Source organism: Haliotis rufescens, unplaced genomic scaffold (assembly GCF_023055435.1).
Source record: "Haliotis rufescens isolate VD_foot unplaced genomic scaffold, xgHalRufe1.0.p SCAF_1, whole genome shotgun sequence".
NCBI lineage: Eukaryota > Metazoa > Mollusca > Gastropoda > Lepetellida > Haliotidae > Haliotis > Haliotis rufescens.
The window spans coordinates 88,014,993-88,041,181 of NW_025963779.1; the positions used below are offsets into that span (position 1 = coordinate 88,014,993).

Here is a 26,189-nt window from a genome sequence, read left to right on the forward strand (position 1 = left end):
TGTATCGTGTGATGTATCGAGTGATGTCTCGAGTGATGTATCGAGCGATGTATCGTGTGATGTATCGAGTGATGTATCGAGTGATGTATCGTGTGATGTATCGTGTGATGTATCGAGTGATGTATCGAGTGATGTATCGAGTGATGTATCGTGTGATGTATCGTGTGATGTATCGAGTGATGTATCGAGTGATGTATCGTGTGATGTATCGTGTGATGTATCGTGTGAGGTATCGAGTGATGGTAATGGATGGACAGACAGGGAAGGGACCAGGAGTAACATGGAAATCAACAGAACATGTTGGCGGGGTAGTGTGAGTTTGCAAACAACCAAGACGACAGGGGCGTGTAGTCACCAAATGGACGGTTAAGATGACTTCATTAATAAGGGGTAATGCAGCCACGGATGTCAAACATTCGTTAATACGACGAGGCATGGTCCGAATCAATCTCCCAGTGACAATTTGAAGGAGTCGCCACTCCGCTTACAGCGCCTAACCCAGATCGGTTAACGTAGCGGGTGGACTTTGACGTCGACGTACACGTCTCCCAGTCATCTGCCAAACGTGTTCTGTGGGGGAAAGGTCAGGACTCATGGCTGGCCATTACATTCTGGTGATGGCTTGCTGCTGTAGGTGGTCAGTTACGATACATGCACGTGGACACGGACGTTGAAAGACCAAACGTGGATCAGTATGGCACGCATACGGCACAATGACAGGCGCCAGTATGTTGTCTCTTTACGTAATTCTGTCCAGTGACCGTGCATGGACAATATGCAGCTGCGTTTTGACAGGCATAGTGATGACGCTCCATATTATTTCAGAACCTCCCCTTACGTTGACTTTCGCATGACGTTCTTCAGGACGCCTCCAGACACGTCCATGCACGTCCGAGACCGTTCTGTCTCTGGTAGTCAGTTTTCAAAGCTAGTATTTGTTTCTGACGGTCAATCATAACATTTATATTTCATGATCCTCTGCATTTTTTGGGAAAGTATACATCATATCTTGACATGTCCTACATCAATTCAAAGTGACACCTATCACATGACACGTGACCTATATCCTTATCCATTTGGAGTATCCATGTATCATATTAACGTTCAAGGCGATAGGTACCATATTCACGTATGATATATCTCTTAACGACACACATTACACGGACGCCCGACACACGTCATGTTTCAGTTCACTCAAATGGACCACTAATTTTAGTTCGTAATAACCGAAGTTCGTTATAAACACATATACAGCATATATACAACAAATGGCCGGGACTAACAAATAGGATTGTTATACGGGTCAGTAGGTTATAAGCGTGTCCGTTATAAATATAGTTTACTGTACAGGTAAACGCATACTGTGTCCTAAATATATATCGATCAGGTGTTACCCATAAACACTCTACACGCATGTCGTTTATCAGAAGATATGAGTACGCCGACATCGACATCTGCACACGTGTCCTTCAGTTATTACATGGATACATTCACACAATAAACGCATAACAACACACACGTCATGTTTCAGTTCACTCAAATGGACCACTAATTTTAGTTCGTAATAACCGAAGTTCGTTATAAACACATATACAGCATATATACAACAAATGGCCGGGACTAACAAATAGGATTGTTATACGGGTCAGTAGGTTATAAGCGTGTCCGTTATAAATATAGTTTACTGTACAGGTAAACGCATACTGTGTCCTAAATATATATCGATCAGGTGGCACGCATAAACACTCTACACACATGTCGTTTATCAGAAGATATGAGTACGCCGACATCGACATCTGCACACGTGTCCTTCAGTTAGTATATGGATACATTCACACAATAAACGCATAACAACACACGTGTCATGTACCAGTTAACACGGGTACACGGACACTCTACATACTCTACTCTAAAGGTATCTACTTTTTAACCATATATACGACAGGACGACATCCACCCTATCAGCCACCGCCCCCACCGGCGTCGCTACTTTACATGACAGAAGGGCACCTTGTGCACACCTTTCAAACGATACTGTATCTGACATGTAACATGATAGCCCATGTCGGACACGACACACTGAGAGAACATTACACAACGTCACTTCAACATTATTTCATAGAAGCACGGTTTACTATTTGATCTAGGCACTGCACAACATTGAATGTTCACGGGGTTGTGTAGAGAGGCTAACAAGGCCAGTCACACACAAAGGCGGGGCATGATTAACCAAGAAAATAGCTAATGTAGCAGGACCAATCTTCTCCATATCTCATTACCAAACAGTGTTATTCTGATAAACATAGTATTGTTATGTTTAGCTTTAAATGTAGACAAGTGCAAACACGAATGGGGTCATTTGTGAAAAGATTATTCTTAGAGGGCAATATTTGGAACAAACGGCAAATTTGCTAGAAGATGGTTCTTGGATGTGGAATGGCTTGGCCTGATGTCACTTACAACGTGTTGTGTTTGATTATGCTAAATTTTACAACGCTTTTATACTTTAACACCGACAAGTCGTGTCATAGTTCTGGAGTGATGTCATATAGACACATGGGGTGAAACACCTTCGTCTTCAACACATTGGTGTCTTGCATCGCTTCACAGTATCGATCACACTTCGGGAAGATTCTTATCATGCCAATCAGTCGTGTCCTGCAGAAATAACCTCGACATTGCGCTGCAAGGCGATAGACCATGAAGTCCTAGCTGTTGATATGGTGTCTCGTTTTACTATACAACAAGATGTACGAGACAAGTGGGACTTTGTGTGATAACTAGATCACAGTCAGTAGGAATTGGTCTGTCAGAGATTGGTCTGTTGTTGTCAGTGTCAGAGAGTGGACTGTTTTTTGTCACTGTCAGAGGTTGGCCTGTTGTCACTGTAAGAGATTGGTCTGTTGTTACTATCAGAGATTGGTCTGTAGTTACTGTCAGAGATTGGTCTGTTGTTGTCACTGTCAGAGATTGGTCTGTTGTTGTCACTGTCAGAGATTGGTCTGCTGTTGTCACTGTCAGAGATTGGTCTGCTGTCACTGTCAGAGATTGGTTTGTTGTCACTGTCAGAGATTGGTCTGTTGTTACTGTCAGAGATTGGTCTGTTGTTACTGTCAGAGATTGGTCTGTTGTCACTGTCAGAGATTGGTCTGTTGTTGTCACTATCGCCTCAAAAGTCGCATACGGCATCAGTATAACTTTGGAGTACAACGATGTTGAGAACTAGCCTGCATTAGTAGATGTCATGATCCCAACACAGTTCCCTCTCACATATCCCATACAGTGACCACGTCAGGGCTACCGTGGCCGTTGAAGCCAGTGATTACAGTCTCCCACAGTGATAGTTTAGGAGGTATTACAGACACCGGTGAGCTTCGGATCACTGGCTTAGCCGAGGGATAACATGTCAGTTGATATAAGCAAGATATGCGTATATAATTGATTCTGGATCCTTACCTGCTGGGAACGTGCACGCTTGATTGGCTGCCATCTTGACCCTGTAAAGGTCATGGTCCGGTGACATCGCACTGCGAATTAATCATGATTCATCTCAACGAAAAACCCTTTATGATATGTTCATGTTTTAATCTGTTAATGTTTTTTAAACTCATATGAAACGCAAAGGTTTTGTGACATGCTTCCTGAGATTGATCAGGGATTATAACAAATAGCTTTTATAACAAATAGTCTTTTGATGAATTGTGTGTCCTACATTTCCTGTCTATCCGGAGCAGTTAGTTAGACACATTTTGTAAGCAATCTTAACACATTTATCACTTGCTAGATACATCAGATGGTATCAACAGGTCGGCTTTTTTCTAAGACATGAAATATCGTTATAAATAGTGTGTGTACGTCAACAGCTAATCCAGTGTGCCGACGTGTGGTGGGTTATCTGGTAGGGTAAGTGGGCTGGGGTCATCTGGGAGGGTAAGTGGGCTGGGGTTATCGGTCGGCCCTGTACACCTGCCCTTCACGGGGGAGACAGGGTGGTCAGCATATACCGATCTCGCTGCTTGGTTGCTCATAACGCTGATATGTTTTACTCATTAACGCTTAGATTCCTAAACGTTTACGTTTGACCACTGACACGGGTGCTGTCTTGGTGATATCGTTTTAGACCACTCTAGCGATATAGCGATAGTGTGCTTTCTAATTTAACATGTGTAAAATTATCAGGAAGGCTTAAGATCTACTGGTTCTGCTTGTATTCGTTGTCTTAAAATAATGGTTCAAACTTGTCAAATATGCAAACTGAATGCTCTACTGAGTTTCTGTTGAAGCGACTTCACTGCACCAAATCTTGACCTTCGCCAACTGCGGCCTGAGTTTGCTTGTTGGTCCGATGTTGGGGCGACGTCACTGCATCATATCTTGAACTTCGCCTACTGTGGCTTGTGTTTGCATCGGGGGCCGATGTTGAGGCGACGTCACTGCACCAGATCTGGACCTTCACCTACTGCGGCTTGTGTTTGCTTGTTAGTCCGCCATTGATGCGACTTCACTGCACCAAATCTGGACTTTCACCTACTGTGGCCTGTGTTTGCTTGTTAGTCCGCCATTGAGGCGACTTCACTGCGACAGATCTGGACCTTACCCTACTGTGGCCTGAGTTCGTTGGTCCGCCATTGAGGCGACGTCACTGCAACAGATCTGGACATTCACCTATTGTGGCCTGAGTTTGTTTGTTGGTCCGCCATTGAGGCGACGTCACTGCAACAGATCTAGGCCTTCATCTACTGTGGCCTGAGTTTGTTGTTCCGCCATTTAGGCGACGTCACTGCAACAGATCTGGACCTTCACCTACTGTGGCCTGAGTTTGTTTGTTGGTCCGCCATTGAGGCGACGTCACTGCAACAGATCTGGACCTTCACCTACTGTGGCCTGAGTTTGTTGTTCCGCCATTGAGGCGACGTCACTGCACCAGATCTGGACCTTCACCTACTGTGGCCTGAGTTTGTTGGTCCGCCATTGAGGCGACGTCACTGCACCAGATCTGGACCTTCACCTACTGTGGGTGCGAAGGGACTATTACCGCACTGTGACTTGTGTCACGGATACAGTGATGTATAGGACTTAGATGGGATGAGGCAATTTAGGCCGCATGAAACAATATGGGTGAAGTATGGATCAGTGGATCACATCGGGAGTACACCCCCACCGTCACCCCCACCCTTCCCCTCGGGCACACGAGTGTATTAACCACCCCCAACCCCACCCCTCCTCATCCCACAGACTGGCCAGGCATGTGGAATGTGCTGCCTCACAAGCGTGGCGATGCAGTGTGTTTTGGGTATGTGATACAACGCAGACTGAGAATTTCAATACAAAGCCGCCGATATGGTTTGGATGGCGAAACAGCAACTATGTGAGGTGCAGGCGGTAAGGGCGACAAGACGTACCAGGGTGGAGAGACCCCGTCTATTTCTGACACACGCCTCGGGCGACAGCACACTAAGTCTGCCTCAGACGGCTTCTCTTGGGAGGAGTTCACTGAGCTGTTGTTATTTAATTACTTGTGAAACTTTATAATCCACTACTGAGCCCGTTACAACCATCCGTCAGTGCAATCTCCAATCAAACGTAGCTGGTAGACGTTTAAAAACGGGTGGAGGTAGACATTATTCCTTATATAGGACACGCATGTTTCTCTACTATCTCACACTTAGGACACACGTGTTTCTCTACTATCTCACATTTGGGACACATGTACTTCTCTACTATCTCACAAATAAGACACACATGCTTTCTCACACAAAGCACGCGTTTCTCTAATATCACACACATAGGACACACGTGTTTCTCTACTATCTCACATTTAGGACACATGTACTTCTCTACTATCTTACACATATGACACACGTGTCTATCCACTATCTCACACATAGGACACGTGTGTTTCTCTACTATCTCAGACACAGGGCACACGTGCTTCTCTACTATCTCACACCACGGACTTGTATAATGGTTATACAGGTCCGTGCTCACACATAGGACACACGTGTCTATCCACTATCTCACACATAGGACACGTGTGTTTCTCTACTATCTCAGACACAGGGCACACGTTCTTCTCTACTATCTCACACATAGAACACGTGTGTTTCTCTGCTATCTCACACATAGGACACATGTGTTTCTTTACTATCTCACACATAGGATACATGTGTTTCTCTACAATCACACACATATGACACACGTGTCGATCCACTATCTCACACACAGGACGCACGTGTTTCTCTAATATCTCACACATAGGACACCTGTACTTCTCTGCTGCCTAACGCATAGGACACACGTTTTTCTCTACATTATCAAATACACGTTATCTCTACAAACGTACCAACGTTGCTGGCATATATTGCATGTTGCCATTATCATATGCAAACGCGATGGTTAGAAAAGATATTAACACTCCATTTCCTTTGAATTAAAAGTCTTTATGGTACACTTATGTGCTGTCATATAATATCCAATGATCTACTTTGTATTATTTGGAAATATGGATATGTCTTTAAGTACTTCAGTGACAATCGTTTACACAGACCGTGACAAAAACTGTCAAGAAATATGAAAACATATCTAGATTGTGATATTAACTGTTTTTTAGTGTCTAGAAGTGAGTCTGTAGGAGCAGTATGGTGTTCTGTCATTATAAACAGACCGCTATTGTCAAACGTAAGAGGATATCACTTTACGGCGCTAAGATCTTAGCGAGAGACCTCACGCCATAGCATCCATCTATTGATACGACCCTGGGACCCCAATTCCATCACTGGCATCTTACAATGACTATCTGTGAGCATCTCACAGCCACTTGATCCAGTAACAGAATTAGCGAACGATAAGCGGTTCACAAAGCATCTCAGATTTGTCCGATAAGGGACGTGTGTCTGGCCTACGGCTGGTAACATATTACGAGCATGGGCATGGGGACACGACAAGGCCATAGCCAAGTGTGTGTGTGTGTGTGTGTGTGGTGGGGGGGGGGGGGGGGGTTGTTCTTGTAGGACACAGAGCCGGGACACTTTGATGGCTCTAACATTACAACTGGACGTTTATGATGACATGAATGCCTGAGGGATGGTTGCTTGAGACATCATATGGCTGTGGTTACGCTTGTCCGGACACTACGTGACATTCATGAACGTTGTTCACGGGAACGGCTTTCACAGGTTATATTACTTTTATGTTCCTTATGATGTCCTTGTGTCGTCATTATGGCGTAATTTATTCATTCTTGATGAATTGTACGCTGTATGCCTAAGTACCTGTCGATTGTTCAGGTGATTGAATGATTCGGACATAAGTACCTGGTTCCCCGGACAATAGTCAGATGTGTTAATGCTGTCGACTGGACCGCATCTCCTTCCTTAATGAATCTCCAACAGCTGATTGTTGTTCAAATCGTTCTTGACATTTGATGCTGGTTCAATAACATGATACATTACAGTCAGTGACAGGGGGTACAACCTACCGACGGCAATGTATATGCGTTCGGTTTTATTGTTATTGTCAAAGTTTACTGTAATAAACAATTTGTTATCAGCGCACCACGTAAACATTGTACAAAATGGAGAGGCTTGCTTTGAAAGGTTTGTGTCCATATCATTTAAAGCAATCTATAAGAGTCAAATGCCACGCTTCCAGAGAATTTCGATAATGAATGTTTGATCTATAGGGCAATGAAAAGTGCCCTTGTGTCTATCCCTACTTTGGGCCCGCCTTTTCCCCGTTGAACGCTACAACCCCTCCTCTCAAGTGAAGGGTCCTTAGCTTCCTCGTTAAGTGCTGTGACACAATCCTCACCCATACAAGGGCGCTACGGAGACATGACAGATTAAAGTGATTTGGTTCTCCCGTATTTACATGTGTAAGGCGTTCGTGCATATCTCCAGCTCATTTCATCCTCGTTGTACCCGAGAGTAAATATACCCGATGTCTTAACACAAGCCGGTGTTTGATACATGAATGAAAGGTTTGAGTTGGGGTGAAGATAGATCTCGGACCTATTGCTCTGTTTATGTGTTTACAGTCAAAGAGTCTGAATAAATACGTTACAATATCAACATTATCATTTTCAAATGAACCATGACTGTTAGATTTGGAAGGTTATGCGTGCACCGCACGTGAAGTACTCTTGAGAATATCAACATTAGATACGGACCCCCAGGAGCTAACTGGTTACGTGTGCATGTTGACCTGAATGTAACAACACTTCTAAATGCCAGGCAAAGAAAGTATACACTTTAAATTGATTTTACCAAAATCCGATATTAAAGCGTCATTGGGCTGAACACAGTCGCCGATACACTGCAAACTTAAAGTCTAAGACACAACTATGACACCCGTATCAAATACATCACAGAATTACCTTCTTTTTTTTATTTCCTTTTCAGACTCCATCGAACATTGGTGTATACTTTCTTTTGCCCGGCAGTTTATATAACATGTTCTATGTTAAATTCTCGTTGAGGGTGGTTTTGTTCGCTCTATAACTAAACAAATGCGTGTCCGTTTTTTTATCTTTAATTCACTAACTTGATGAATTAAACATTCAGTTTAAGATGCTAATGCTTAAGATATTACATTTATTTTACAAGAAAAGAACAGAGGCCAAGACGAATTGAAGTAACACTTTTATGAACTATACTCTCACGAATTACTGTCATGTTGATATGGACGTTAGTGTGTTCCGGACCAGACTGTGTACACGTGTCGTCATAGAGTCCGAATATTGCTGAGTGAGGCGCAATCAATTATTTAATTGTTGGGTTGTAAAACAACACACCACGCCATCAGTAATGACGGGATAAGGGAGAGCAATTCCTACAGTGGCCTCACGAATTTGGTCACAAAATGACCGTATTTGCCAATGGGAATTAGCCTAAGGCCTTACGACCGCTTCATGAAACCGGGCAAGGGTGGACACGAATACGTTATGGACACGTTTGAGAAAAAGTATCGGTGAGCATATATTAGCTTATGTTATAAATGGACGTTTTCAGAATATAGTTATATTGACCGCAAGCGATCTATGAAGCTGTCCATTCTCTGCAATATTCATTTGAGCTAAAGTAGGCTTGTGATAGGGCCAGTTCACAAAGGATGGAGAGAAAATCAGTTCATAATTTTGCATATGTCTATCGGATCTACTATATGTCTCTCAAACATGCCTTTGCAGCACAAAGCGTCAGGCCAAATAATCTGCCGTTGTCCGTCGTCGGGTAGATACGGCTGGGTCAGCCACCTGTTGTAGGTATCACCCACAATCTCGGCCATGGTGACACCGTCAAGTGCCACGCCATTAACGAACCGATAAATGCTAATTTTCTATCAAAGCATTTTAATCGCAGCTGCAAATTTAGAGCCCATCAGCGGTGACCCCCGTCGCTCCCCCTCCACTTTAGAAACACTTGAACTGGGGGTAATTGGTTGAAGACCATGAACAACCAACATAGGATGTCACTTGGGAAGGCTACATCGTTTCAACCATGCAGTAAAGATATATTCAAAGTGGACTACAAGTGGTACTGATCCGTGTATGTGTGCCTGGCAGGATACGTCCGGGGTCGTCCGGGAAGGGGGAGGCTGGTAGTGGGGCAAGGAGAAGGCCGGGGCAGTGGGTATGGGTGTAGGCCAGGGGAGGGTTGGTTGTGGGTATTGGTTTAGACCAGGGGAGGCTGGTTAGTGGGTATGGCCGTAGACCAGGGGAGGCTGGGTATTAGGTATGGGGGGAGGCTGGGTAGTGGGTATGAGTGTAGGCCAGGGGAGGCTGGGTTGTGGGTATGGTTGTAGGCCAGGGGAGGGTGGGTTGTGGGTATTGGTTTAGACCAGGGGAGGCTGGGTAGTGGGTATGGCCGTAGACCAGGGGAGGCTGGGTATTAGGTATTGGGGGAGGCTGGTTAGTTGGTATGGGTGTAGGCCAGGGGAGGCTGGGTAGTGGGTATTGATTTAGACCAGGGGAGGCTGGGTAGTGGGTATGGTCTTAGACCAGGGGAGGCTGGGTTGTGGGTATGGGTGTAGACCAGGAGAGGCTGGGTAGTGGGTATGGTCTTAGACCAGGGGAGGCTGGGTAGTGGGTATGGGCTTAGACCAGGAGAGGCTGGGTTGTGGGTATGTGTGTAGACCAGGAGAGGCCGGGTTGTGGGTATGGGTGTAGACCAGGGGAGGCTGGGTAGTGGGTATGGTCTTAGACCAGGGGAGGCTAGGTAGTGGGTATTGGCGTAGACCAGGAGAGGCTGGGTAGTGGGTATGGGTGTAGACCAGGGGAGGCTGGATAGTGGGTATGGTCTTAGACCAGGGGAGGCTGGGTAGTGGGTATGGGCTTAGACCAGGGGAGGCTGGGTAGTGGGTATGGCTGTAGGCCAGGAGAAGCTGGGTAGTGGGTATGGGTTTAGACCAGGGGAGGCTGGGTAGTGGTTATAGTCTTAGACCAGGGGACGCTGGGTAGTGGGTATTGGTTTAGACGATCAGACGAGGGGAAGGGGGGAGACTGGGTAGTGGGTATAGGTTTTCAACAGGGGAGGCTGGGTAGTGGGTATGGGGTTTGAGAAGATGTAAGGGTGAGATATAAATGAAGGGGCGGGGGGTGTTTGGGGAAGTGTTTTACATCACCGGGGTTAGATAGAGCACTTCTAACACTGTCCGGAGAGGTTTCGTTTGTCTGATGTAGTAATTCACATTGGAGTTAAGTTGTCATCCAGTGAGCCAGAGCTTATACTCCGCTAATTTTTTGCGGCACTTCTGGTTCACTTATATGTTCGACCTCACACGTGCACGTAGGGTACAACAGCGAGATGATGGGATTTCATTGGCGAATGCGATGTAATGTCCGAGCACTATCTCGATGTACAAGCGTTGCTTGGAGTTCGAGGCTATACGTCGTTGAGACTGAGATGATAAGGACATTGGATAATTGGGTAGCAGTTTCTCTGTTGATGTCAATGTATCAGGCTGATCGATTACAAATAGAATTAAACTGGACATTTTATAGTTTCACTGTTACCATTACTGTATATATGAAGTATATCCCAGTGCCCCACCGCCCCACCGCCCCACCGCCCCACCGCCCCATCGCCCCATCGCCCCACCGCCCCAACACAACTTCAGTAGCCCTACCCTTAGACTTGCACAAGTCTCTAAGGCAATAATTATTACTTTAAATCAAAATTTCTATATTATGCAAATAAGAACAGGTTGTCCCTATAGGAGACTGGAGTCCACATACCTAGACTTGCCCATAAGAAGGATATAATTACTAAAAATTCATGGACTTTTAATTCAGTACAGCCTTGGAGCAAGGCTACACTACCGTCGGTTCACGCTTGTACAACCACCCGAGAACCTGCAGCCAAAGACGATCCAGTGAGTTCTCCCTGTTTTTAGAGATAATACCATCAAAGGAAAACGAACGATGAGCGTTGGGATTTGATAGGAAAACGATGCATGTAACTTTCATCATTGGAGGTCACATTTGTTTTCAAGCAGCAAACAAGCCAGCTAGTGATGCATACAAGTAACAAACATCCCTCGGCACGTCAGTCACATGACTTACAGTTATCAAGAAAATCCTTTAACGGTATTACATTTCTAATCAGATGAAGTTGCAAATCTATTTGCAATGACCACACGAATCAGTGTGAAGCCATGCACGTGGTGTGATTAGTCATCTGCACCCGTGCTAGGAGGCACGTGACGGGGCTTTTACCATGGTAACGCTTTAAACTTATCTAGGTATGACCCGTCGGGCCATGTCAAGGTGGCTTCATACACCCTGGCTATGAGTCAAGCGGCTACAAGCACAGCTGTGGAGGCAGCGAACAATACCATTCCATGTCGGGGGAGATCAGTTTACTTTAATTGAACCCAGTTGTCCTTAAAATGAAATAAAATTAAACCCGCCATGACTCGTTCCCGGCTCATTTGGAACCTGAGATTCCCACATATCAAAGCTGTTCGTGAGTCACATTATGCGGCCGGGAATAAGTTATGTAGCCATACCGAGTCAACCCTGTATTTGATGGAATCCAATTTATTATAATTACGTTTAGGAGTAGTCTAAACAGAACGATATGATCACAGACAAAATGTTTATATGTTGAATATGTTATCATATGTTCAACGTGTAAGTTTGCAAACTGCGTTTTGAAAAAAAGGTTGTAAAAACTTGTAATTTATGTATTTTAATAACTTTAAACTTTTCTAAATCAAACAAATATAAACAAGTGCAAGGCTTGAAATGATAGGATGGGGGATGAGAGACATTTGGAGTTTTGGATCTCCGTAATTTCTTTTCGAAATCGAAATCCATGCATGTGACATGGCTAATAGTCAAACGACTGTATCTGTTCTTACAGTAGTAGTAGTAGTAGTAGTAGTAGTAGTAGTAGAAGTAGTAGTTATACCTATCGAGGGACGGTAGGGTAGCCTGTGGTCAAGGCAGGAGTAGCTGTATATATCGAGGGACGGTAGGGTAGCCTGTGGTCAAGGCAGTAGTAGCTATATATATCGAGGGACGGTAGGGTAGCCTGTGGTCAAGGCAGTTGTAGCTGTATATATCGAGGGACGGCAGGTAGCCTGTGGTTAAAGCAGTTGTAGCTGTATATATCGAGGGACGGTAGGGTAGCCTGTGGTCAAGGCAGTTGTAGCTGTATATATCGAGGGACGGCAGGTAGCCTGTGGTTAAGGCAGTTGTAGCTGTATATATCGAGGGACGTTAGGGTAGCCTGTGGTCAAGGCAGTTGTAGCTGTATATATCGAGGGACGGTAGGGTAGCCTGTGGTCGAGGCAGTTGTAGCTGTATATATCGAGGGACGGCAGGGTAGCCTGTGGTCAAGGCAGGAGTAGCTGTATATATCGAGGGACGGCAGGGTAGCCTGTGGTTAAGGCAGGAGTAGCTGTATATATCGAGGGGCGGCAGGGTAGCCTGTGGTCAAGGCAGGGCCAAGGCAGTTGTAGCTGTATATATCGAGGGACGTTAGGGTAGCCTGTGGTCAAGGCAGTTGTAGCTGTATATATCGAGGGACGGCAGGGTAGCCTGTGGTCAAGGCAGGAGTAGCTGTATATATCGAGGGACGGCAGGGTAGCCTGTGGTCAAGGCAGGAGTAGCTGTATATATCGAGGGACGGCAGGGTAGCCTGTTGCGAAGGCAGGAGTAGCTGTAGATATCGAGGGACGGCAGGGTAGCCTGTGGTCAAGGCAGGAGTAGCTGTATATATCGAGGGACGGCAGGGTAGCCTGTGGTCAAGGCAGGAGTAGCTGTATATATCGAGGGACGGCAGGGTAGCCTGCGGTCAAGGCAGGAGTAGCGGTATATATCGAGGGACGGCAGGGTAGCCTGTGGTCAAGGCAGGAGTAGCTGTATATATCGAGGGACGGCAGGGTAGCCTGTGGCCAAGGCAGGAGTAGCTGTATATATCGAGGGACGGCAGGGTAGCCTCCAGTCAGTGCAGTAGGTAGTATCTCTGTATATCGGGGGATGGCATGGCGTCTTCCTTCAGTTAACTAAGATGTATGAAGCCAGGGTAATATAATCACAACGTTATGTCTTACTTTCAATTCCACGTTTTCCTCCTTGAGTATAACAATTACAAAATATAACATGTCCAATCTGAGTGTCTTATTTAATCCACGTTCAGTTTAAGCTTCCATACACAAAATATTGTCACCAAGAACCTAGACAACCATGTTCAATATGCTTATTACGTGTTCCACAGAAAACAAATTGACGCCAACACCCAGGGTTACATTAGTCAATGTTTAACTCAAACCTCTCCCGCAGTTGCTCAACAATAATATTTTGTTCAGCCAGATATTAAACCTCACGTGAATGTGTCTTTCAATGGGAAATATCTTTTGTAGAATGCAAAAGGTTTAGTTACTCATAGCGCCCGGACCCTGTTGTATAAACTGTAATTGTACTGACGTGTATAGCAGACTCGCAATACATGTATACCCTCCCAGCGAGATTACAGACATTTCTAAATTAGCCGCACCAGTATCTACATTCAGAGAATATAAACCTATCCGGCGATTATATTTACACAAACAAACGTCCACATGCATGACCCTAAGCTACACTATTCAATCAGTCCTTATCAATCTGATATATCGTGTGGTGCTATGAAAGCGACATTTGAGAAAAATTAAAGGACGTCTTGCGAACAAAACAATTAGTGTAGATATCCATTAAGAAGCCATGAGGCGGAGAGCTGGGGGATAAACCAGTGATCGTCTCCGCATACCAAGCATACCGTGTTTGGAGGGAGATCTCGTCTTTTCATTCAGCAGGAAACATACACAGCCTGTAAGTATTGCGTTGCTACAGTCGGGGCAGACCGAGTATGACAGCGGTGGTGTGAGACAGCATTAAAGATTTCCAACCAAGCCTGACGACTTAACAAAGAAGAAACACAGGTGGAAAGGACACTCGGGACACGTTAATACGATTCTTTATACATAGAAGGTATGTACAAAATGCGATTCTTTTCATAGCATTTTGCGTAACATAACAGTCTATCAGAGTGGTGTAGCCCTTAAAAAAGATGTCACTTCCAGTGCGAACTGCCGCCACGCAGGGCTAAGTTGTGGAGGACGGCACTCGGATAGTATTCGGGACGCGGATCCCAGAGAGACTCGGACTGAGAGCTGTCGCGTTTCCCTTTGGCTGGGGATGGGGAGTAGGGGACTAGTGCCGGGTCGGTTTTGTGGCAAACGGTCACCTGTGGTTAGAGCGAGGTCTGTCTCGCGGAGCAGGGATACACACACCAGGACTGTGTCTAAAATACCCAATACCGAGATAGGGCAGTTATAAATCGCTCTGGTCACATACAGGCTACGGGACGGTTGATAAGACAGCAAGCATTTCTTTCTAAACCTGGCGGAGAATGTTCTTTCGGTGACTACCTGGGCCCGCCTGTGCGAATTCAACAAACTCCCAGTGACAATCCCGAGGGATAACCAGCGGTCAAGCCCCGAGGGAGCAATCCTCGTTTGTTATCCTTGACAGCAGACGACAAATTGTCTCCGACGCACGTCTTAATTGGTGGCACCGGCTAGGGCTCAGTGATCTCCCCTGTCCAGTCTCGTGGCTCTTGCTGTGCTAGTGGACAAGCAGACGATACCTGGCCGCAGACGACACGTGTGAGCAGACGATACCATTCGCGGGATGTTTTCATTGACTCCTGAGCACACTTGGGACAGTCTTTCAACCCACAGTCAGGGCAATAAGCAGCTTTGTGACTAGTATGTCCTGTTTACAAACACAACCAGCCACGGGATCAAGCTTTGTCGTTTCGTGATTGGATTTTGCCGTGTTTTATGATTGACGTGAGGGGTGATTTATCTGGAATACAGGTAGACAATTGAATCTTATGAAGTGATATATATGCACAGCCGTCTAAATAATGCAGCTCGTCTTCTGCCAATATTGCATTGGAGAAAGACACTGACAATCTCTGGCTTGCCTGGATCAAAGACGCTTAAGCATTTGTTTTTCTTTCTCTGTGATCTGCACCCCCGAATTTGCTGATATTGCGGATTATAACCATCTGTTTCCCCTCCTGCCTCAGGCTAGGCAAACAACTACCACCAGTTTTTGTGACTTGTAACCTATCCGCTACTACAGGATAACAAACTTTTTCAACCAGGCTCTCTATTGGATTTACCCTATAGATTTCAGGGTGATTCCGGAGTGTAGAAAGTCGTGTATCAACTCTTGTGACGGTCGGTGGAAGCACCCCTCCATCGGGCGTCCGAGTGAGACTGCAGGGAGTTAGTTGTATGTATAAGAGCGTACGGCAGTTAATACAGGCCGCAGATAACACATCTATTAGCCGTGTGTAGGTACTGTAAAGTGTGACATTTATTTCGTGGCTGTATTCAAACACTGGTCATGTCAAATTACACGGCCTATTGCTGCGCTGATGCCCATGGCCTGAGCGCACGGATATAATCACTTCACAGCGGATTGCCATACCTACTCAGAAGCTTCGGGGAGGACACTGCACGCATCTTTTCAGTCAGCTTCTGAAAAAAAAGTTGAAATTAATTTGGACAATACCAGTGTTGAGTATTTAACGCTTCCATCCCACACTGGTATGTGTCTTCAGCCTATTCCATCTTCATCCACCGAGGAGAGGACGCTATACTGAAGCTACGACACCAACATGCATGTGATGTTTCACCTACTCTTCGTCATCTTGGTGAGTACTTTCTATACATTCTATTTTAAACTTTTATTGTACCACCGGATGATTCAAGCGGTCGCCCTCGTGGGTTTTACCTTAACCAGCTGGGAAGCATTAGAAAAAGGCATCTCAGAATGGATAAGGGTGTGTAAGAAATATATATTGCACATAAGCTGAGTGATATGGTTTATCAGAGGTCATGAACACCGATTACTACTGGAGATGTTGTGTTGAATCTGTGTTAGAAAAAATTCGTTGAATCTCGTATATGTCAGCGACCCTCTTTGCGGAGATAAAGGGAACAGCTTTTTGTGGTTTCGCGTTTTTCTCGCGGCAGTAGTATTAGAAGATTAAAACTCTAACGCTCTGGTGTGTCGTCAGCTGCAGTAGCCGTCGTGAGAGGCATGATGGACTCTCATTCATACATGTAACCACGCTACCTCAGCTTGACAGTATTTACTGACGGAAAACTTAAATGACGTCTCCTTGTTGACAGAAAGGTATACTCCTTGATTTAAGTAGCCTGCTCTAGATCATCGGAACCCCACACACCATTGTGATGCAATATATAATGAGTTTACACAGGGAACTCGTAACAGGGTTTCGGCTGACAGCTGCGGTGTGGTTACAGGACCTTGGTTTGTCTACATCATCTCAGTAGGTTGATGTAGACGTTAAACATCGCCCACTGAATGAGCGCATCAAGGGGAAGTCGGTAGACCCACGTTCAGACAGACAAGGTGTATTTCTTATTGGACATTTCGCCATGGGGAATTATCATATACCATTTTATATTCCTTAAACTGTTAATTAAATGTCTTTTTTCGATTATATCGCAAAAATTGGAAGTTTAAGTTTGTGGATTTGAATTATTTGTAAAATAAAACAGAGTTCGTAACAGATAGCATCGATCTATGCAGTCACTGATGTTTCGGAAAGAAAAATAAATTTCACCCTGTAGTTCTTCTTAAACAACGTCATTTCATTTATCAATCTACACAAAGCCCTGATATGTCTTTTGGGAGAGATATCTTTCTGGTGCACATGCCGCTAGGCTATTATGTATATAGTTACCAAATAATACCCTTTCATTTAAAAGGTTATGTGCAGTTTGGTTTGAAGGGCAGAGGTGTAATTTGCTGTGATGTGTTGTATCGTTTGTCTAGAAGGTGCCATCAACCTTTCTCCCGCTGGAACCAGGAGGCAGAATGGTCCTCCAGGAACCTTTAGGAGAAAGGCAATTGTGTGCATGCGACGAAACACGTGGTTCCGTTTTCCGAGCACGAGTGTGGCTTACCTTCCTATCTATACCACTCAAAAGAAGTTACGGAACACCCGATTCTTTCACGTTACTACAGTTAATAAATAGAGCAGAGGGTGCTTCTACCCGGGTACTGGGACTAAATGTGAACATTTCGTCAGTATAAGCCCACTGTTTAGATGTTTTGTTTTGTGTATGATAGGGGTAGTCCGGTGGTAAGTGCGATCACTTGTCCGACGTTCCTGTTGGAGTGAGTGAGTGAGTTTGGTTTTACGCCGCTTTAAGCAATATTCCAGCAATATCACGGCGGGGGACACCAGAAATGGGCTTCACGCATTGTACCCATGTCGGGATTCGAACCCGGGTCTTCGGCGTGACGAGCGAACGCTTATACCACTAGGCTACCCGACCGCCCCCGTTCCTGTTGGAATCTCGGGTGGCGAAGCTATTCTGGTGGTTCTGTCTAAATATGTCTCTACCTCAGCGTTACACCACTGTCGTATTAGATTTCTCAGCTGTCAGAATGTTGCGGTAACGGGTTCGAATCCCAGCTTCACTACGATTAGTAGTTTTGGTTTATCAGTTACAAATCCCCGCGGGTGGGTAACTATTGAGTTTGGACCTTCCTTTGTCAAAGACCAACGCCGTAATAGGTTGGTTGGTTGGTTTTTTAACGCCGCAATATTCCAGCTTTATGACGGCGGTCTGTAAATAATCGAGTCTGGACCAGACAATCCAGTGATTAATATCATGAGCATATCGATCCACGCAATTGGGATCAATGACAATCATCAACCAAGTCAGCGAGCCTGACCACCCGATCCCATTAGTCGCCTTTTACGACAAGCATAGTCACCTTTTACGGCAAGCATCGGTTGCTGAAGACCTATTATACCCCGGAAAGCAATAGGACTTAGGTAATGTTGATAACTCACCATCTCTATCATCATGATAAACATAAGACGCCAAGGCCAGAGAATAATCAGTTTCCATTATCTGCCGAACAGATTCCATTGGACATAAAAGTGCGGTGACAATTATGCGAATGGATCACTGAAAATAGGGATGGCACCAGGTGTTCGTGAATAGGGTATATCCCATGACACGATTAACAAAGTATATATTGTTTTATGAAAAAAATATAATTTATTCTCTCTGGATTGAAACTATTGTGAACATGAAAACTATTAATGCCACCGTAATATTTTAATGTTTTCATGTGTCCTATGTGTGTTGTCTCCGTCTGAAGGTCACACGGGATTTAATATGTGATCCATTACCTCCAAGGTTGCCGAATGATGGATGCTCGCTGTCAGTTCCTCAACACGTTATGTAACGTACACGGTGGAAGAACTCTTCCTAAGTGAAATAAATATGTTGTGTGCAATGTATTACCGTGTTAAAACGTAATAAGCAGGATTGTTGAGTTCTCGTTATTGGGTCTCGTGTTTCCCGAGATTACAACGTTCATATGTTCAGCGTAACCTAATGTTCTAATAAGCGCAGCGCTGTGTTGTCGACCTTCTGAAGTTTATGAATCCTTGGCTAGCGTTGATTGTATTTCTCGCGCTATCAAGTGTTTACCTGTGATTGTAAGTGTGTTATTATGGCTTCACAAGTCTCATTAGTCCAACTGGCTTCCGTAACGTGTGTGTTCTGTCGACAGACGTGGTGTCAATGGGCTGAGCTTGGCTTGGAACGTACGAGACGCTAGTTAAAGGGAAGGTTACGCCAAAATTCGTCTCGGGGCAAATAGATTCACCACATCCATTTAGGATTGTTTGATAAGATCTGAGATCAGGTTTTTAACCGTTTTAAACCTCAAGGCGAACGGTTACAAACCAAAGTCACCTGTTGAGAAGTGTAGAATTGTAGTGAAGCGTTTGTTTACTACAGGTGTAAGATTGTGTTTAGATAATAAAAGTAATATATGTCATTCAGTGCTGATTAAAGATAGAAACGGTCTAATGCACTATTCAGACTCAATAACAAGAAGAAATATCTTCCTGTTCTTTTGACTATGTAAATGTTTTAAAATTAACGATCATTATGTCACGTATAGCGATTTAAGATCGACATGACACCCTCCTCCATGGCAAAATATGGCAAGATTAATATATGGTACATAAACACCCACTAGGGTCCGAGTACAAACATTTAAGACCTAAGAAATAAATTTAATATGACAATAGAATATACAAATGGAATTATTAATGTTACCGTGGTGAAATCTACTTGCATTTGGACCATTTCGCGTTTCGAAGAATTTGTTAAATAGATGATAAAATAGATGATAAGGCTATGGTAGTAGCACCCTCTGAATCTCTAAATATATAATACATTCCCTGTTTGTCAGCACACAAGCGGCATCACAACGTTAGTCGGACGCTATGTACTGTTTCGGCCTCTCTGCTAGCGTCTCTCCATCCTCGAGAGCAAACCCCACGCCGTTTCAAAGTCGGTACATATTTTCAGGTTTGACCTCCGCCACTCAGATAAAGACAGTATTGGTTTTTTTAAGCTGTCGCGTGCTCTATTCAATGCGGGGAGAGGTGCGTGATGTGGTGTAATGCTGAGGTGGTGATATCTGCTTGTGGAGCTCAACCCTGTTAAAGGCGCTAGCTGCTGTGATACAAAACTCTACAACCAAGAAGTCGGTGAACTTGTACTGGTTGCGGTAGTCTATAGTAGCCGCCGAGTGGACGCTGAATGGACTGGGGTGAAGAACTTGGGTTTGTTAGACCGTATTAACAAAAGTTGAATTATTATATTATATATTTTCCTTTCAACTACACAGTTGAGAGATTTCAGCAATTCATCCAGTGGATTTAGGTCTAAATCTGATTTTTCTCTCCATATCACACAATTTAAATAGTTCGTATTTAGATTTTCCAAAAAACAGTTAATTTTACGTCCATTTTTTCTGTTTGTTGCTTCATGTGTATCTGGATAACTTTGGGATAGTATCTACCCCACACCCCAACAGTACCCCACCCTCTTGATATGCGCCTTGACATGATGGAGACAGGGATTCCATTATACATGATGCTACTCTGAGGTTCATCCCACTGCTCGCTGGGGTGGTCATCAACGTCCGATGTGACTGGCTGGTATTTACCTTCCCTCCATATCAAATTGCCGCAACTACATGAATAAAACCACCATAACCTTTTATTCAAGCCCGTGTCAACCTAATATCAGCCCCTAAGTACTATTTTCTATTGTCCTGTGTTCACGGCAGCGCTTAAAGTATCGCATACACCACTTAATGTTTCTGTTGATTAAATCTATACTGTTGTAGCAAACCGATAAAGCCGCCAGACAACAGACATCGCCATGTATACGGGTACATGATGACGGAACGGAGGAGGGAGGGAGGATTTATGACGGGATGGATTGGAAGCCGGGTGGGATGGGTGTCTATAGAGCCTTTAATCGCAGATGTTGGATCCCTACTAATAACTTACAAGTCTCGCTCACTCTCAAATGTCAACAGTAAATATATCTCCTTGTGATAAAACCACACCTATTAACTATAGTCAGCTACACAATCAGAGCGGACAGGGAGCTAGTTGGGTGGAATCCGACCAAGCGAGATGCCTAGTAATGGGCGGGAGGTTGTACCGTGACGTCATTTACCCCCATTGACCATCAGCGTCTACAGCAGCACAATGTCCACTACAATAGCTAATGGTTTATGACCAGTACCCTCCCACCCTGTCCAAGGGTCTACACAATATATCACCACCCTGGTACCCGGGTCAACGTACAGGTGGGTGGAGGGCAATGTGATTGAAGACCCTTAACCACCGTGTCCGATGAGCAAGGAGTCGAGTCGTGGATTTAAGAATGTCATTCTGACAACTACTTTGCAACTCGCTGAAGCAACGAACACTGTCGTAAATAAGAATGATGGATTTCGTGTCGTTAGTTGGGCATATGTAAACACACGGCCGACACACCATGAACACTGCAGCGTGTAGGTGTGAGAGGGGCAATGTATGTACACTCGAATCTACACGCCTCCCCCAAAGGTAAACACGCTCACGTCGTCTCTACCAGGTGAATGACCGACAATGTCATATGCTGTTGCTGTCGCTGCCGACGTCGTTCAAAATTCTATGTATAAAGTTAACTGACGTAACAGAGACCCGTCTTTACTGACGTCAATGTAATAGGTGTATGTGTAAGAGGTAGGTCTAGTTTCCCCAGGGGCGGTGGGGTAGCCTAGTGGTTAAAGCGAGAGCTCGTCACGCTGAAGACCCGGGTTCGATTCCCGACATAGGTACAATGTTTGAAGCCCATTTCTGGTATCCCCTGCCTTGATATTGCTGGAATATTGCTAAAAGCGGTGTTAAACCAAACTCACTCACTCACTCTAGCTTCTCCAGAGTGCAACAGACCCGATGCAGATTCCAGGTCGATAGTGTTGGGGTTATCCAAGGTCGGGGTTCGATGACACACTACATCGGCCAGCTCCAGAGCTCTAGGTTTGTCTTTTCATGCATTTACCCATCCATGTACTATTCATTGTAATCCACTGAAGTTGGGTGGTCCATAACTAGAAGGTACCAAAACGTGTTGGGGAAACAACGAGCCAGAGGAGTACCCATGGGGAGGGACTGGCGACTTGCTCTTCATCCAATCCGGACCGCCTCCGTGGTCTTGTGGTAGAGCGTCCGCCCGGAGAGCGGAAGGTCCAGGGTTCGATCCCGGGCCGCGTCATACAAAAAGACGTTAAAAGATTGTACTTGTTGTTACCCTGTCTGGCGCTCGGCATTAAGGGGCTAAAACAAGGACTGGTCGGCTCGGAGTCAGTATACTGTGTCTGAGTGGGGTATTCATGTTTAACTGCGGCATGGTATCTCAGTGAGCTAGCACTATAAATCGGCATCAGTCCGGACTAGTACAAGCAGCCACACACACACATACACGTGCATGCACGTCGCTATATAAGTGCAATAATCTTGGACGCGACGTTAAACCCAATTTCATCTCATCTCATCTTGATCCAATCCTGGTACACTCAGGCTTCAGATGCTGTGTTTGCTCGTTTGTTGTTTAACGCCGCTTCCAAGCTATACGACGGCAGTCTGTAAATAGTCGAGTCTAGTCCAGACAATCCATTGATTTGAGATGCTTGTGAACCGGATGCCAAAAGATTTTGTTTGTTTGTTGTTTAACGTCGCACTCAGTAATATTCCAGCTATATGACGGCGGTGTGTAAATAATCGAGTCTGGACCAGACAATCCAGTGATTGATATCATGAGCATCGATCCACGCAATGGGGGTACGATGACATGCATCAACCAAATCTGCGAGCCTGACCACCCGATCCCGTTAGTCGCCTCTTACGACAAGTATAGTCGCCTTTCACAGCAAGCATGTGTTGCTGAAGACCTGTTCTACCCCGTATCTTCACGGTTCGGATGCCGAATGAAAGGTCTTCTTACAACAGAATGAATGAATGAACTAATGAGAGGCATCAGTAAACCTAATCATTCATTCATTCATTCATTCACGCACACACTCACTCACTCACTCTTATAAATATTATTCTCGAAAAGACCTTTGCCTTTGTTATATGAATTAGAAGTGTTAGGTTACAGCATATGTCCCGGTCTGAAAAAGGACAACACATTGGCTATTCAACGATAAATTCCTTTACAAGTGATAATTTCAGTTCTGTTTGAAAACTTTGAAAATATTAGTCATTAAATGGCCCCAAAATTGGTGATTGAGGATATTTTACGGACAATGGATAGGTATGTTTATGTCTATGGTTAATTCGACACGACAATAAACAATAGTTTTTAAACTAATTCGAGCACCTGTAACAAACATTTATCACTCTAATAGGAGCATTTAGTGTAATCTAGCGTCGTATTTCATCACTCTACTTGTCGTAGTGTGACGTAACAGCACATTACGCGACAGTCTGGGAGTGTTTATGTGTCACAGTTTAGTGGCCGTCTTTGCCCGCTTACATTTACCAGTCTCGGTCCCAGTGAGGGGTTTTAATAATGACACGAAACTGTCTGAAATTCCCGCAACAGCATTCCTCTTGAAATGTCTTAAATAACTAATGAAATATTTGATAAGACCATTTATACGACATCATGTATTCATTAACGTAGCTCATTGCCTGTCTGTTCGGGCGCATTGTCGCTGTGTGGGAGTTCACACGGCTTGGTATAAGCCAGTTGCCTTAATCCTGGGAACTCCTGCCGCGGCCCGTATACCTAATAGTGTTGATATCTGGGATTGAACCCACTCAGCTATTATTATGACTATATCAAATACCGAGAGCAGATGTTCATCACTCTCATATGTTGGTTAATGGTCGTTACTCCACGCATGCGCAAGCTTATCAGGGCATATGTTTCGTATCATTTGCGCCTAATTGTATAGATAACTCCAACACTAAATCAATATTTTGGGAACAGTTTTCCCACCTAGTAAGCCCCAAGTCAGTGATTTTGGGAGCTCGGCTGTCGGTTCTCATATCGCACTGGGTTCCATGATTAACAGAATTTATGTGTTTTTGCGACCATGCGAGTTGATCTTAGCAAGGATCTTAGTGCTGTATCTTTGTTCTTAGTTGTTGTTCAACCGCGATGTAATGTGCTGGTGGCCTAGTAGTTAAAGTGTTCGCTTGTCACACCAGAGACTCGGGTTCGATTCTTCACATCGGTTCATTATGTTAAGCCGTCATTGGTGTCGCTCGCTTTGATATATATATATATATATATATATATATATATATATATATATATATATATATATATATATGTCTTAAAGCGACGTAGAATGATATCAACTCACTCACACAACTACTTCCGGGTTGTAATTCTCAAATGATAGCTAAATCAGCAGTGTGAGTGGATGAGGTGATATTAATGATGATTTCAACATTATTTCAGTTATAACACGGTATTTATCATTTTCGAAAGTTACACGAACATATGAATTTATATATTAAACTTCAATTATTTAAAGATTGACATTATATTATAAGATAGTATCACACCCTAAAGCGTTTCAGTAGGAATAAGAAATATGCATTATTCTCGAAAAGGCGTACATAAAACAATCGTCTTCTGCAATATGATATTTACGATACGATGTTGTAGTTTTTGTCTTCTTTGTTGTAATAGTTTCATCAGATGACGCTATGGGGAACAGAGTCCTAACTGTCGTGTTTGTATCGCACACGGGTTATCCTCAATTCACGTAGTTCACAAACGCTGGACCCCATTTCCCAGCGTTACCTGGTGGTGTTTGGGGAACGCTTTCTTTATTTACGTGCTGTTCTGTTTTTTCCCGACCCCCCAATGTAAACATGCCCCTATCAGCTGAAGCACGTGCTTGCGAAGCTGGGTTTCATGTGAACCACTTCGACAGCACCTCAGTGCAGCGCTAAAATCAGGAAAGTTGCAAAAGTGCACGTTTCCTTTATATGGAATCCTAAAAATATATATTTAAGATTGTTATTATCTCATAATTGTGCCCAAAACTGTTTCGTCATCCATATATAAGTAAATATGTGTGTAGTACATGTCGTTGACTTGTCCGTGTGATTTACTGAAATCTGACAAGCGTGTTGTATACGAGAGGTGCTTGAAGTCCTGTATTTGATCTACGTATGTACCGTTAGATTGCATTCATGCCACCGTGCGTAACACTAACAAGTGGATATGTAAAATCCTAGCGTTTGTATAAGGTAATAAACGTGGCTGTTTCGATTAGTTAGCAAAGTAAGGTTGTTTTATGGGTACTTATTTCGCATAGAACACATTGCTATCGCCTAGTGAAATTACCCGGGTGATACAACTCCGTATACGAAATACAAACACTCACTCCCCCGCAAATAGGCCACTGTCAAAAGCGTCACAATTGTGCAGAGTTACATCCCTTATGCTGCCAGTATCCGCTCAAGTAGGTTCGAATCAGTCTCCCGATGGGTTGTGATTTCTCAGAGTATGCCTGTGTCAGTGGGTATCGTCACAGCGATTAACGCGTCACTGCTGACACCTGATGTATGACTAAATACTGAGCGGAGTTAAATCTCAAATGATCCGCACCTGGGGCTGGTATATAACAGATAATTATCGTATCAAACAATGTTCTGCTTATGAAGATTGCTCACAGAGATAACTGACTAGTTTTTTCACTTTGGTTTGTTTTGTCAAATGTCAGTAAAACGAAATTTAAGACTTGCAATTTGAAATTTTTTTTGAAAAACGTAAAATATAAACTGCGAAATAAGAACAAAAAAATGATATATATTGAAGTCATATGATACTAAACACTATTGTTCAACAGGCAACTCTTCAACAATCAAATTGCCAATCTATTTGACGAACTATTTGTTTGTATACTTAATATACCTCGACTCATTTACCTGCACATTTATCAAGTGTTGAGTTACTACCCCGGGCAATTATCATCACCTGTCGAAGGTAGTATAAACTATTTGAAGATCTGTGGTAAGCTATGGGGTATGTCATATCACCGCGAAGCACTCTAGATGAAAGAGCACCCTTGAAAGAGATATATGTCTGAAGTTAACAAATACGGCTCAGCAATGTATGGAGACCCATTGAGGCCATCATCATATCCAAATGTCGAATAATACCGCAATAATACTATCAATATGTAACTCGGGGGTCGATCGGTAAGCATTAATATGCATTACTAATAGAAATGTCAAAGACGGGGTTTCATACTCCATATG

The 26,189-nt window shown here is 44.1% G+C and overlaps 1 protein-coding gene across 2 annotated transcripts in view; it reads left to right on the plus strand.

The window, feature by feature from the left end:
- The window catches only part of LOC124119732 (ADAMTS-like protein 3), a 135,592-nt gene that overhangs the window by 36,421 nt on the left and 72,982 nt on the right, over positions 1 to 26,189 (plus strand). The window contains exon 1 of one of the 2 annotated variants that reach the window (XM_046482363.2): positions 14,240 to 16,205. The exons of the other annotated variant lie outside the window; for it this stretch is intronic. Coding sequence (XP_046338319.1) covers positions 16,170 to 16,205 — 36 coding nt within the window. The 5' untranslated portion in view covers positions 14,240 to 16,169. Of the gene's footprint in view, positions 1 to 14,239; positions 16,206 to 26,189 lie in introns of those variants that run through there. 2 annotated transcript variants of the gene reach the window in all.